Source organism: Notolepis coatsorum (assembly GCF_963971535.1).
Source record: "Notolepis coatsorum genome assembly, chromosome: 10".
Lineage (NCBI taxonomy): Eukaryota > Metazoa > Chordata > Actinopteri > Aulopiformes > Paralepididae > Notolepis > Notolepis coatsorum.
Window position 1 is genome coordinate 97,796,078 of NC_140174.1, and position 15,052 is coordinate 97,811,129.

At 43.5% G+C, this 15,052-nt stretch overlaps 1 protein-coding gene across 1 annotated transcript in view; it reads right to left on the reverse strand.

The window, feature by feature from the left end:
• tbx5b (T-box transcription factor 5b) overlaps positions 1-14,840 on the reverse strand; it is a gene marked incomplete at both ends in the record, with an annotated part of 71,210 nt that extends 56,370 nt beyond the window's left edge. Inside the window, 4 exons of the mRNA XM_084322488.1 lie at positions 9,940-10,092; positions 11,530-11,668; positions 13,643-13,762; positions 14,749-14,840. Coding sequence (XP_084178614.1) covers positions 9,940-10,092; positions 11,530-11,668; positions 13,643-13,762; positions 14,749-14,840 — 504 coding nt within the window. The remainder of the gene's footprint in view (positions 1-9,939; positions 10,093-11,529; positions 11,669-13,642; positions 13,763-14,748) is intronic.
• Between the last annotated feature and the right edge of the window lie 212 nt (positions 14,841-15,052).

The following is a 15,052-nucleotide window of genomic DNA, read 5'->3' on the forward strand; positions in this document are numbered from 1 at the left end:
CCAGGATCATTGTCCTGCGCTCCCTCCGTATCCGCTCCAACAGATGTACAGGAGGAAAGGCGTACAGAAGACCGGGCGGCCATGGAAAGATCGAGAAGGCATCCACCCCCAAGGGGGGATGATCCGCTCGACTGACCGAGAACCACAAGGGGCACTTGTGAGAGTGTCGGCATGCAACAGATCTACCGAGGCCTCCCCGAACCGATCCCAGATCTGTCTGACTATGTCGGGGCGGAGTTCCCACTCGTCGTGACGAGGACCGCCCCGAGACATCATATCCGCGCCCATATTCTCTGCACCAGGAATGTGGAGCGCCCTCAGACTGCGCAGCCTGTGAGATGCCCATAGCCAAAGTTCGACCGCCGCCCGGTGCAGGTGGATGGAACGAGTCCCACCCTGCCTGTTGATATGCGCCGCTGCCGTCACACTGTCTGTCCTGTGCTCGCCTACCACCAGGTGGCCAAACCGTTTGAGGACCAGAAGGACCGCCTTCAATTCCAACACATTGATGTGCGGGGTAGATGGACCGGCATGAACCGCCGGCCAGCTGCCCCCCACTGCGTGGGTCCGACACGTCCCTCCCCAACCCGTGAGAGAGGCGTCGGTGAAGACCTTACGTGTGAGCGCCTGCTGCCCATGGGGACCCCAATGGTGAGGATACCCAGCCTCTTCCAATGGGCGAGATCTCCCCATATCGACAAAGGAACCGTCAACCGTTTCCATTTGTCCCTCACCGGATCTATTCTCATAGAGAAAAACCACCTCTGTATCCTCCTCATGAAGAGAAGGCCAAGAGGAAACACCGTGTGAGCAGATGCCATCATACCGAGCAGACGCATCACTTGCAGCGCCGTGACCGTCCCTCCCAGACGGAAACCCCCGAGCGTGCGACTGATAGACACCCGGCGCTGCTCCGAGAGGGTTACAATCATGGGCCTCGACCTCAGCGTCAAGCCCAAGTACTCCACCTGTTGACTGGGAAGAGGCGTACTCTTCTTCCAGTTCACAGCAAAACCCAGCCTGGTGAGGAATTCCACCACCAGCCTGGTATGAGACCTGGCAACCTCCTCCGAACGACTGAGGAGTAGAATGTCGTCGAGATAGAATAGAACTCGTATCCCCCGACGACGTAGAGGCTCCAGTGCAGTCGCCACGCACTTGGTGCAGCCGAACGGCATCCTCTGGTACTCGTACACTACGCCCTGAAACAGGAACCGTAGGAATTTCCTGTGAGGAGGGAAAATCGGGATGTGAAAATACGCATCCTTCAGGTCTATGGAGGTGAACCAGTCTCCCCTTCTGACAGCAAGCAGAAGGAGTTTGACGGTCAACATCCTGAACGGTCTCGCTACAATCATACGATTGAACGCGGACAGATCCAGTATAGGTCTGACCCCCCCTGTTTTCTTGGGCACCAGAAAATAACGGGAGTAGACGCCTGACATCGCGTCCTCTCTCGGAACCACGACGACGGCCTGCTTCGCCAACAGAGATTGGATCTCGTCGGCCAGGGCTGTCACTGCTTCTGACCCTGACAATAGGGTCGGCACCAAACCTGAGAACGGAGGGTGGGGTTGTGCGAACTGTAACACAAGCCCCTCCCTCAACGTTCTCTCTATCCACTCCTCCAAATGGCATTCTTGTCGCCATATGTGAAAATAATCCCACAGCGCACCCGCCGTCAACTGACGCTGGGCCGCAAGAAATAGTAGATAGTTGGCCCGGTCCCTCCCGCTGTGCGACGCACCCAAGGGGGGACCCCGACAGAAAGGGCCGGTTTGATACGGGAGAAGCTGTCATCAAACTGGTTGACACACCTCCCCCCTTGAACACCCCTCTAGCACACGCTGAGGAGTCGTTCCGCAGCTAGACACGCAAGGCATAAGGACCCCATGGGCTCCTACACGCCGAAGCCCTGCAGTGATATTGCTACCACCCAAATCACGCTCGCCTCTGCTTCGCAGACCACTGCCGCTCTCACGGGAGTGGGAGGCATCAGCGAAGGCGAGGCCGGGGTAACCCTTGCTGTGCATCCAACAGAAGAGGCCTCGAGTCCCCCTGCTGACCACTGTAGCTAGTGGCAGCCGTAACACCAGGCTCACCCATCACACAACGTGTGGTGCAGGAGCCACGCGACAGCACAACATTCTCTTTTTTTTATCCACTTTTTTTCTCCCATTTTCTATATTTTCTCCCATCCCAATTTCGTATCATCCAATTCAACCCTCCCCTGTCACGAACGCTGTTTCTTGCCTCCCACAAGCCGGCTGCAATGTGGACTAAGTCATACATAGCACAAGTCCCCTCCGGTACTTGAGGTAACAGCAGTCGCATCTTTTCACCTGCGCAGCTCGATCTTTCAGTCGGACTCTGCTGATCTATCCTTGCGGTGGATGAAGAAGTGATCGGCCGGTTGGATGGCGTGATCTGGGGTTCCTGGCGACAGCCACGTTTCAATGAAGCAGAGAACATTGCAGTCTCTAACGTCTCTCTGGAATTGAATCCTTGCTCGGATGTCGTCCAGTTTATTGTCAATTGATTGTACATTGGCAAGCAATATACTGGGTAGTGGCGTTCGGTGTTGTCTGGTTCTCAGTCTGTTACGGATCCCAGCTCTCTTCCCACGCCGTCTGATGGTTCCTTTGTTCCTTGGGTCAAGACCTGGTCCTGGTGTTCTCAGGATCTCAACAGGCCATTGCTGCGGTTCAGAAAGCTGATCCAGGGAGTAATCTAGTCGGTAAGTTTCCCGTAATCCGATGTCTATAAGTGACTGACGGTCATACACATTAAATGCACCTACTGTTGGTACAGACAAAACTCTTAAAACTATAAATATTAACAAAAGTAAGCACAATCTCGACGGAGCGCACAGACAGGCGGCCGGGCATAGCGGCGCCATCTTGTACTGTCCCCGGTTGAGAATATGGGGAAGGAAGGGGGGAGCATAGGGAAGAGAATAAAGGGATTCACAGAACGGGAATTATTTAGGAAATACACGCCTTATCACACTCAAAGAAAAGGAATAAAATAAAAGAGTGAGCCCACAAAATACCTTGCAAAAGTCCTATGCTAATACCGGTATATATTGTCTGGGGATCCCCTTATTCACTGGTTGTTAGTGTTCACTTCGCCCTCAGGCCGCACCACACTGTGAAACGTGCAATAGATCTTGGGCACTGAAGCCCTAATGTTACTCTACCAAAATGGCGGCCGCGCCGCTCTGGTGTGGCAAGATGGCGTCGAACACTCGCGTCGCAGGTGCTAGCAGGCGGAGCTATAGCAGAGAGGCAGCGCTGGCTGAGCTGGTGCTGGGCGACCTCTGCTGGACGGGACGGCTCCCGTGTTGGCTGCTCTCCAGCCGGCGCAGAGTGGTGGTAGAACCGCCGGTGAAGACGGCTGCTGACGGCCGGAGCAGAGTGTTCGCAGGTCCACACCCGTAGCTGCACGCAGTCTATACCGGCACTGTAACTAAGTATAACACGAGCAATACTACTGTGATCCTTAGCCGCACGCTACCTATACCGCTCACTGTAACTAGGTATAACTCGACTGTTAGTGCCTGGCTCTGCACTTATTGTTCATATCATAACACTGGTACTGCTAGGATATCGTATCCACTAGCCAGTACTTCCTATCACCCGTTGTCCTCTCCCGGGGCACTCCGGCATAAACGTCAGCAACGGGGCTATCCAGAGCTCCCGTTAGCTGTGTCCTCTCGTTGTCAAGTTCACGGCCGAAGAGACCGACTTCCGCTGGGCTCCTCCCTTTATAATCTCTCAGCTCTCTCCGCCACTCTCTGCCTGCTACTGCCCCCTGCTGGTCCCGCCTGCCAGTCACAAGGGGAGACGCACTGTAGAATATGAATACGTACTGTCATTTATAATCCGTATTCCAATGCTCCTCGGAAGGGGACGTTTGTGTCATTGCTCGTGTGAATCAATGACACTAGTTAGAATGTCTTTGTGTATAAAAGGGATATAAAACACAGTCAGCAGTTCTGAATAATATACCATATTTTCCAGACTGCTACATATGTCATAAATGTCACTATGAATTGAAAATGGGGGACCCTGATGTAAACAAGACAAACGTCTTTCTCTGGTCTGCATCCCCTTAACAATTGTGTGTATTGAGCCGTACTGTATTGTACCCATTCTGCAATCTGTTAAATAAAGTTTTCATTCATTCATTCATTCATTCATTCATTCATTCATTCATTCATTCATTCATTCATTCATTCATTCATCATTCATTCATTCAACACTAGGGGGCACACCACCTCTATTATAAGAGGCTCTGATTAACAAATGCACCTGCCAAGGATTCACTCTCAAACCTGCTTTCACTGTTGGAACTGCTTATCTGTAACAAACAATTGACAACTGTTCTGTTCAACTTCATCATCATTCATCTTTCCTTTGGACAATAAAACCCTGCAAACTACATCGGCTGCATCTTGGACATTCAACTCATTCAACATCCACAACTTTGATTGCCGAGTTAGGAAATATCTAAGTGGGTGCATCGTGACGCTTGTCGATTCATTGGGGAGCGACAAGCGACCACTACAGTAGTGAAAGGTTAACCTTCTGTAGTGTGGTAGTGAAAGGTTAACCTTCTGTAGTGTGGTAGTGAAAGTGTTAACCCTTTGTTGTGTTGTAGTGAAAGGTTAACCTTCTGTAGTGTGGTAGTGAAAGGTTAACCTTCTGTAGTGTGGTAGTGAAAGTGTTAACCCTTTGTTGTGTGGTAGTGAAAGGTTAACCGTCTGTAGTGTGGTAGTGAAAGCATTACTCTTTTGTAGTGTGGTAGTGAAAGCGTTAACTTAAAGGCCTTGTGTGATTGAAAACTGTGTGCTGGTGAGCTGTAGGTCTCGTCGCTACTTGGCACGTTGAGGAGAAACTGTCAGGTGACTGGGTTGAGAATGATGGCTGAACCTCTTGCTCCTCAAGACGTATTTTTGTGACAAAATTAAAGGAAAACTCCAACATTTTGGGAAATTTGGAGTTAGACAAGAAGATACATACCTTTTTTGTCTCTGTGCATGCATTAGGCTTAGGGAACGCCCGCACCTTTAGCGTAGCTTAGCTTCATCACTGGAAGTAGGTCAGACTTTTACCCTGAAGTTCCCTACAGTCAAGAAATACACTCCAAATACAACTCCAAAACGTTCCTGTAAACATGTTGTGACCTGTGTATTTACCACGTGGAGAAATTAAAAATAATTGAATTCGACATTTACGTTTTCTAAGCAAATATACTCTGAACTCTTTTTTGCCTAACCACTCCTGTCGGAGGGGGCTAACTAGGTAGATAGTCCAGCAACGTTATGTCCTATTCATCAATCTCACAATATTCGCTAACGTTAGACAGATGGAATTCAGCCTTCCATCTAAAAACATAAATTAAAACTTACCACAGTCATGGTATCCATAAACTTCAATCGGTTCGGATCCTTTGAATGAAATGAAAATGTAAACAAACACTGGCGTCATGTTAGAAAGTAGCACTGCGTTGCGTGAAATCACTGCGCCCCGACAGGAGTGGTTAGGCATAAAATAGTTCCGAGTATATTTGCTTAGAAAACGTAAATGTCGAATTCAATTATTTTGTATTTCTCCACATGGTAAATACACAGGTCACAACATGTTTACAGGAACGTTTTGGAGTTGTATTTGGAGTGTATTTCGTGACTGTAGGGGACTGTAGAGAACTTCAGGGTAAAAGTCTGACCCACTTCCAGTGATGAAGCTAAGCTATGCTAACAGTGCAGGCGTTCCCTAAGCCTAATGCATGCACAGAGACAAAACATTTATGTATCTTCTTGTCTAACTCCAGGGAAGATGTTAAATAAGCTAATTTCCCAAAATGTTGGAGTTTTCCTTTAAGCAAACTGCTTTGTTTTACCGTGATTTATTAAAAGGTAGAATCTGTAATGTTGTCAAACAAAGATGGTAAGAAATGACACCATGGTACTTCGCTTTGTTTACAGTTTTAGTTTTTGACTGATATTTGGGTTGGATTTCAGTGGGTATAGGGGAGGGGTTGCTACTGCTGGCCACACCTCAAGCTCTACCAAGAGAGGTCTGGAGAGTCACTAAACTCCAACCCACACATCAGACCAAAACAAAAAAGTAAACAGAGCGCAGGGGTGTAAATTACTTGAGTAATTGTACTTTGTTACAATACTTAACTACTGTTTTTGGGGATTTGTACTTTACTCAAGTATTATTAGGTTTTTATACTTTTACTCGGTTACATTTCAGAGAAAAAAAACATATTTTTTACTCCTTACATTTAAAATGCAGACCTACAAAGTACAAATCTCACAGGCCCAACTATTTTAAATTAGTATATTTGTTTCTCTGCCCGAATTAACGTTAGTGTTATTAATCCTGCGGCCGCGCTTTATTTGAAAACAGCAAATCAAATCCCCATCAATTGAAAATGAACCCGCCCATACCCATGCGCTGATTGGTCCTTGTGCAAGACTAGAAAACTGGGATCTTTAACTTTTTAGTACTTAAGTACATTGAAAAGTAGAAACTTTTTTTTACTTTTACGCAAGTGTGTTTTTAGCCAGATACTCTGACTTTTACTTGAGTACGATTTTAAGACGGTACCCATTTCTGGGTACTTTTTACACCCCTGACAGAGCGTAATACCAAGAGGGGCTCTTTTGCCTAGAGGTCGCTGTTACTAGTGTTGACAGCATTACAAATGATACCTTTAACCTACACCTACCCAGCAGAAGGTGGGCTTTTTGTCTGTGCAATGCCCTGGCTAAACGTTGAATGGAAGAGGGGCTGCTCCCAATCTGGCATTTGCGAAATGCACTGCCACTCAAAGAAATCTGACCTATATGAGGCAGGTGTGGACTGGTGCAGAATCAAAGTGGGCTGATGACACATCACTCTCACTCTCTTATTTCTGCTCAACCGGCACCGGCCCACCAGGATTTCTCCCAATGAGATGGTCAGTCTGCTATTGCATGTGTGTGTGCACACACACACACACACACACACACACACACACACACACACACACATACACACACACACACGCACACACACACACACAAACACAAACACACTCACACTCACACTCACACTCACACTCACACTCACACACACACACTCACACACACACTCACACACACACACACACACACACACACACACACACACACACACACACACACTCACTCACACTCACACTCACACACTCACACACGCACTCGCACACTCTCACGCACGCACACACACACACACACACACACACACACACACACACACACACAATCACAATCACAAACTGAAACAAATCCAGTAGATTAATTGTTCTCTTAATTGACTTAAAGTGAATGGTGTACTATTTACTATGTATAATAAGGAGCCCATAGTGACCAGTCACAGTGGTATAAAGTATTTGTACTCAAGTACTGTACCTTGTAGGGAACTTTGTACTTTTACTCCACTACATTTCAAAGGAAATGTTGTACTTTTTACTCCAGTACATTTATCTGAACCCATCAGTTACTAGTTTTGAAGAAAAAGATGTTGCAATCATGTTGTTGAAATCATGGCAAAAATGGATGAAGATGATGTACTTTCAAATTTGAAGCCTGCCAACTTGAAGAGGATGTAATCAGAGCAGCATAACTGGACCACATACCACTTTAACATAACCTTTAGAGGTCAATGTTTCGAGGACTGGATTACACAAACACCACGTATGTGTACTTTTACTTTACTTAAAAGTGCTTTAAGTGGTATTGTTTTGGTTAAATAGCTCTGCATGCCAACAGTCATCTGATAGAGTGTTTGGTCAGTAAACTCCCAGTCCCTCCGCTCTGCAGTAAACACAAAATACATTTTCTGGTATCCCTTCCCTCCTATCCAATCAGGAGAGAGAACCCTAGATATTTTCACTTATTTCAAGAAATCTTGCCAAGCCAAATTTGCTTACTGCACTGGCAGATGATTGACTTATTTACAGATTATTTATTTACTACATAAAATTTGTTTTTTATACAATCTATATCAGTGATGGCTGTCGGAGTGTAGAGCTATTATTTTAACAAACAAAGAAATACCACTTACTGCACCTGTACATTCAACATCAACCACTTTTGAAGGGAGAAATATGACTTTTACCAAAGTACTATTTTATCTGGGTATTTCTACTTTTACTTAAGTAAAGGAACTGTGTTTTTCGTCCAGCAGTTGTACGCAGAGTAGAGCACCATGTGAACATTCCTCTAACAGAGTGGACACTGCTCTCACCAGCTGACACAGAATAAACTGTTTACCTAAACAGTCGCAAGGTTTAAGGATTTCAGGCCAAAGCTTTTAGTGGTCCCAAGTGTGGAAGCTTTGATGTTAAAGCCTCAAACTATGATGTCATGGAGGAGAACTTTAGTGTTGTGATGGATGTTGTTTGGCTAAAGACCTGTCTGTCACCGCAGTCTGCATGCGGACTGGATATCTGACATAATTTTTTTGTATCAACCTCAACTCTATTATAAACAAAGCTTGTATGATGATAGGATGATTGTCGCTACCACCTCAATATTTCTGTTTTCCATGTAATAATACTGGAATTAGTGTGGCAGGTTTGTATTCCAGCCTATATCTATCATACATCTTTCTTCTTATAGGGCCACGTGTTTGTAATTTTATTTCACATATAAATATTTTAGCTGAATAACACCTTGTAACATTTTTTATAGGGAAAACTATTTTTGAATGTCCCATAATGTTAATTAACTTGGAATGTAATAAAATATACTAGTATAATAATAATAATAATAATAATAATAATAATAATAATAATAATAATAATAATAATAATAATAATAATAATAATAATAATAATAATAATAATAATAATAATAATAAAACATGTTCAGATTATGCAATAATGTTAAATCAAGAAAATGTAAAGCCTAATAGTCTTAAATTAATATAGCATAATAGTTTACCAAATACATCAAATAAATATTGTTTAATGAAAATTAAAAAGATCAATCAATTTTCAAAGAATAGTGCCAAATTTACTGGGCCTTGCAATTTCTTTACAGTTACTAAAATAAATCAAAAGTAGACATATTATAAATAGTTGCAATTTAGTTCTGGTAAATATGGCTTATATATGGATATTTTATGCCTATATCATCATCATCAATAAGAACATCAACTATAAAAGCAATTATATAATGACACAATTGTGTAAACTTGTAAAAACAGAACACTATATGTGACTTTGAAAAGTTCGTCATTAATCTTTTTATTATATTGTAGGCCCATTGTGCGCAAGGACTTTGAACTAGCGGACTATGCCTTTCTGGGATTGAAACAGATGATCAAGAGGAAGAAACAGCTCATGTCACACACGGACGAGCACGTGCACGCGTACGTGCGAGCAAGCTCTCTCTCACTCTCTCTCACTCTCTCTCGCTCTCTCAGTCTCTCTCGCTCTCACACAAACACACACACAGTTGGATGATTTATTTATGCCCACGTTTACAAACACATATAAACACTAAGATGCAAATTGACTTGCTGGATACAAAATAAAGTCAGTCACATAAACAGAGAGAGAGAGAGAGAGAGAGAGAGAGAGAGAGAGAGAGAGAGAGAGAGAGAGAGAGAGAGAGAGAGAGAGAGAGAGAGAGAGAGAGAGAGAGAGAGAGAGAGAGAGAGAGAGAGAGAACTAAATCTGAACAGTGATTGTGAACGACACATAACAGCCTGTGATTTAGCCAACATTGGTCTCAAAACAGTAGCCTAGTTCAGAATTTATAGGCCTCTATATGGCATATTTCCACAATTGTTGTTAATGATGTGGCCTGCAGGGCTATATGATGTCTAACGGCAATAACAAGCATTTGGTGCAATCCCAGCCTGAGCGTTTTGTGAATCAAACATTGGAACGGTATACCTTGTGGTTCTGGTATGACGTGACAGCGATGAACGCAGTCTCTGAGAAGACGTGCGTGCAGAATGCGGTGTTTTTCGAGCCAAACCCGTTGTTCTCGTCCGCCTTGACGATATGGAGACGAGGCTGGTATTTATGCATGGAGTTCAGAATGATCTGCGGAGGAAAATTATATTCTCAGACGCCGGAGTCGGCATGCGGAACCATGGTGTTTAACCCATCAACCGGGTCCGGACAGTGACAATGAAAAACATGGACATTAAAAACGTTTCTAGAGTTAATTAGGCTAAATGGCAAGGGAAGTCTAAGGGTTATACTTGCAATGACAATAAACGTGCTTGCTGGGCAGTGCATGCATAAGGGCAACTATTTCACGTACATGATGTATAACACATTCCACAAGTGGCCTTAATATGATGCTCTCTCTCTCTCCTTCAATTCAATATAAATTCAAATGTGCTTTATTTGCATGAATGTCAAACAAGTAACAATATTGCCAAAGCTATTTACAACACATTACAATGTAAAAATGTAATGTCAAAACATGGTTTATGGTTTCTTGAAATAAAACAAGAAAAAATAAATAATTATTATTATTATTATTATTATTAAAAAGGTGGACTCCAACTGCAAATTAGCAGTTATAATAAAATTATAAAATTATAATACAGTACGTTATTTAGCTCATGAATAAAACAAGATTTGACATTAAGTCACAACACTGTCCCCCAGGCTTATGCTGACACATATACTGCAGCTATCCAGCAGCTCCCTCCTATAGGATTTGGAATTGTTCCTCCGCTCTTAATAGAGACAAGTTTGGGATTGTTTCTGTATTTTTTTCCACAATGTATGAGAAAGTGGGCCTCGTTCTCAACCTGTCTAGTGACCGCAATGCCGCGTGTTCTTTCTCTTGGAAACCATATTTTTCTTTGTCTGCCTTTTTCGATGGCAGACTGTGCTGAGTCACTGAGCCTGTACCTGTACCTCTCTCTCTCTCTCTCTCTCTCTCGTGTGTGTGTGTGTGTGTGTGTGTGTGTGTGTGTGTGTGTGTGTGTGTGTGTGTGTGTGTGTGTGTGTGTGTGTGTGTGTGTGTGTGTGCGTGCGTGTGCGCGTGTGTGCGTGTGTGCGTGTGTGCGTGCGTGTGTGCGTGCGTGCGTGTGCGTGTGTGTGTGTGTGTGTGTGTGTGTGTGTGTGTGTGTGTGTGTGTGTGTGTGTGTGTGTGTGTTGATCCATGGGCCCTTAATTGCAATGACGTTTCCACCAGTGTCTGACATTAAAAAAGTCTATTCTATTCTAATTACCGCCAATAATTACCGGAGGCAAACTAACATTCCTATCCTATAGAAACCATTCCTAGAAACCAGCGTGTATAATTGATGATCATTATTTGTTGATTTTACTTGTGGAATTCCAACTGACAACTGCTTCATTAGTGCTTATCAAATGTGAAAAGGAAGAAGAAGAATTATGCCTTGCACCACCACTTTTGATTGATTGATTGATTGATTGAAAAGTTTATTAACAGATTGCAGAATGGGTACAGTACAGTACAGCTCAATACATACAATTGTTAAGAGGATGCAGACTCACGTGTCCGAAAGGGTCCAGGTGGTTGTTGGTCAGTTTGAGCTTCTGGAAAGACACGAGCTGACGGCTCCAGTGAGACCCGGTGGCGGGGGAGTCCGAGTGGACGTGAAGTCTTCCAGGCATCGCGGGCACCGTTACCGACCTATTTGACAGAACAGAAAACCGTCGGTCACACAATCTGTCAGCTGTCTTATTACACTTATTATATAGGTGATAGTTTGTACCTTATTATTTTAAGGTACATTTGGTTCTGTATGATGAGCACCCTGAGAATGTGCTTCATATACATACCGTAAAAAAAGTTTAAGTGTGACAAATAAAACTAAACTTGAAACTTGAACTTGATATTATAACATAGTTAGCCTGCGTTCTATAGGCCATGTGAAAACCAAATAGGCTGATATAAAAAAAAAATATATATGCGTATTGGAGAAATACGTAAGTCCTTTATACGTCCACCCGATGTTGTACACGCGCAATTATCGGCGAGCGTGCAGAATTTGGCTGTTCACATTTCACAACAGAATTTACAGAAGGCCTGCACATCAAGAGCACTGCCGCCGGCGGTAGTCTATCTGGGACTATAATTAGTCAACATTAGCCAACATGTTTTATTGGAGCGTTTTACGCACAGAACAACATCTGGCGCGCATGGCATTGGCCTAATTAACACCTATCAAAACAACCTTGACTCGTTTGATTGATTGATTGAAAATGTTATTAACAGATTGCAGAATGGGTACAGTAGGCAGTACGTTCTGAAGGTAAAGTTTTACAATAGGCCAATAACATAAAGAGCGATGGTCTTTCCATCAGTCGACTCGTGACACTGTATAGGCATATATGGGCCTGATTAGATTATTTATATTCAAATGTATTGTCATTATACAGCACAATACAGTACAGAACTGGGTACAAAGTTAAAGATGACTAAGTTAAAAAGTGCGGCTTCGGTTGAAAATAACAAAGGAGTGGATGCCATCTGCACGTGAATTGGCAAACAAGTCTCTTAATAAAGCATACAATTACTGTCTAACTGGGAAGACATCTTATAGGCTATAATGGGCTGTTCATATTTGCTGGCAACAAATATACCAATTGTGAATTGTGGAGACTTGAATCTCCTTCAAACCGTTTGAGCACTTAAATTAGACTTGATGTCTTCCTGTATAGGCAGACATTTCTATATGAACGACGTATTTCCCAGTCCGTTAGACTGTATAGGCCTAATGCCTGGCTTCAAGTTCAGAGGCAGGCATCATGAATCGAAATGCAGTTACACTTTTGGAGAGCTGCACGCAAACAGGCTACGCTATAGGCCCTCTTGACCTGCACGCGCTGCTGACGGACGGTGCTATATATACCTCGGCGAAGCATCTTTTACGCCACTTTGACTATTCGCTTTAGGCTACGGCCAACCTTTCGCATTGACTTGCACTTGATCCGGACGCTCTAATCCTTACTGTCTGTCCCTACTGTGAACCCTTCGCACTGCGGTTGAACTCGCTGGCATGACAGGGGGCACGCCGGGGCTGCGGGCTGCAGGGACGGGGAACTAGGCCAGCATCACCGCGGACTCCAGGAGGACCGCGACCGTAATCTTCTGCAATGCATTGCCTTTCCAAAGGGCCGTGATTGCGTTTAGCGCACTAAAACTACGATGCATGATCTGCGTTGGCATATGATGAAATAGGCTTACATGAATAAATAAACAAGTCAAGGGGGTATAGCCCATAGCTCCCAGGCTATACTCTCAGCTGATAAGTTATAACGTCAGTGGAATAAAAAGATTCACGTGTGTTTCTATGAATAACTTCAACTCAGGGGGATAGGATTATTTATGATGGCCTGAAAGGCTTGGATTTGGTATACATCACAATCACACACTCTTTCTCTTTCTCTTTCTCTTTCTCTTTCTCTTTCTCTTTCTCTTTCTCTTTCTCTTTCTCTTTCTCTCTCTCACACACGCACGCGCGCGCACACACACACACACACACACACACACACACACACACACACTCACACACACACGCACACACACACACACACACACACACACACACACACACACAGTTGCCTTTCATGCCCAAAGACTATATCGTCATATGATACGAACCATTTGTTGTCTGAGAATTTGTAGCGATGGTCATCCGCAGGCACGATGTCCATTAGGAGTATGTACTTGGTTTTAGCGTTGAGGCCCGTGACCTTCACTTTGTAACTGGGGAACATCCTCCTGCACGCCCGGGGACACATTCGGGGAGCAGTGTTACTAACTTACTGTACATAATACATCCTACAATAAAAGTCTATACGCAACTTTAGAGTCATAGTAAATACGGTATAGGTTAATTTGAGACGAGATGCGCCAGCTTGGGTATGCGAAGCACACTTCCTGATCAGGAAAGACAACAGATTTAAATATGAATCCCATGGTCTTTAATAACCTAGATGAAAGAACTTATCTGATTTTGATTGAGGAAAATGTCAATCAAAATGGATGGAACAGGCAGCGGGTGTATTTTATCATTTATAAATTAGGACATTGCAAGAAAAGTTCATCGGTCCCGGAGATTTACACCATTACTGACATTGCAAGTGTACATTTGAGCGATTAGCTCCACTTTGTCCTCTCTTAAGGGTGTACCGTATCTCTCTATTTCTCCTAATGCATTCTTATTGTTTAAGGGACTTGTTAATCTACAATACCCTCTAGAGGGGGAGACAGGTTACTATATTAATTTGATTAATGGCATCTACCAAAGGGAATGAATGAAAAAAGTTGTGATCCTGTTTCCTACAAGTGACTTTTATTACTTTTATTATCATGAGTATATTATCATTACTATTATTTTACAAATGGTGAAAGGTTTCCTTTCTGTTGTTGTTTTTCTTTGCTCATAGAATTTTGTGTTTGCTATAGGCTTATTTTAGTTTCTGGTATATATTTGTTTTCAACATGCTACATTATCCAAGTCCTTACTCTGGAGGTGAAAGTTGACTGGCATTCCCAAGCTCACCTCTATGATGTCACTTCCTGCCCTCATGGTATATAGCTCCCATTTTTACAAGCTATCACTGCTAGCCTATTACACTGAAGAAGGAACACGTTCCGAAACATGCCTGTATATAGGCTGCCATTAAATTAAAAAAATTAAAATCTGAGAGTGCTGGTCCGGCCTTCGCCTTTTTCCTCATACATTAGGACATTCCCATATTCACCTTCCAGCCTTTGTGATGATCATCTCAGTTCCGACCTCGTCGAACTTCGTCCAAAGTTCCCTTTCATGAAGAAACACCTTGATTCCCTCCATCTCCTGCAGTAATCAGGACAAATATAGGCATCAATGCTTTATGAGAACATTTATGACATGTACTGTAAAGACATTTCTTTTGCACAAAATATAAAGAGTAAAACTCCCACATTTGCTTCAGATTAATTTGTATTGCAAAAAGTTAATTATATAAGAATCTATTAGAATTGACCTAAAACACAATATGGCCCAATATTTAATTAAGCAGGTAT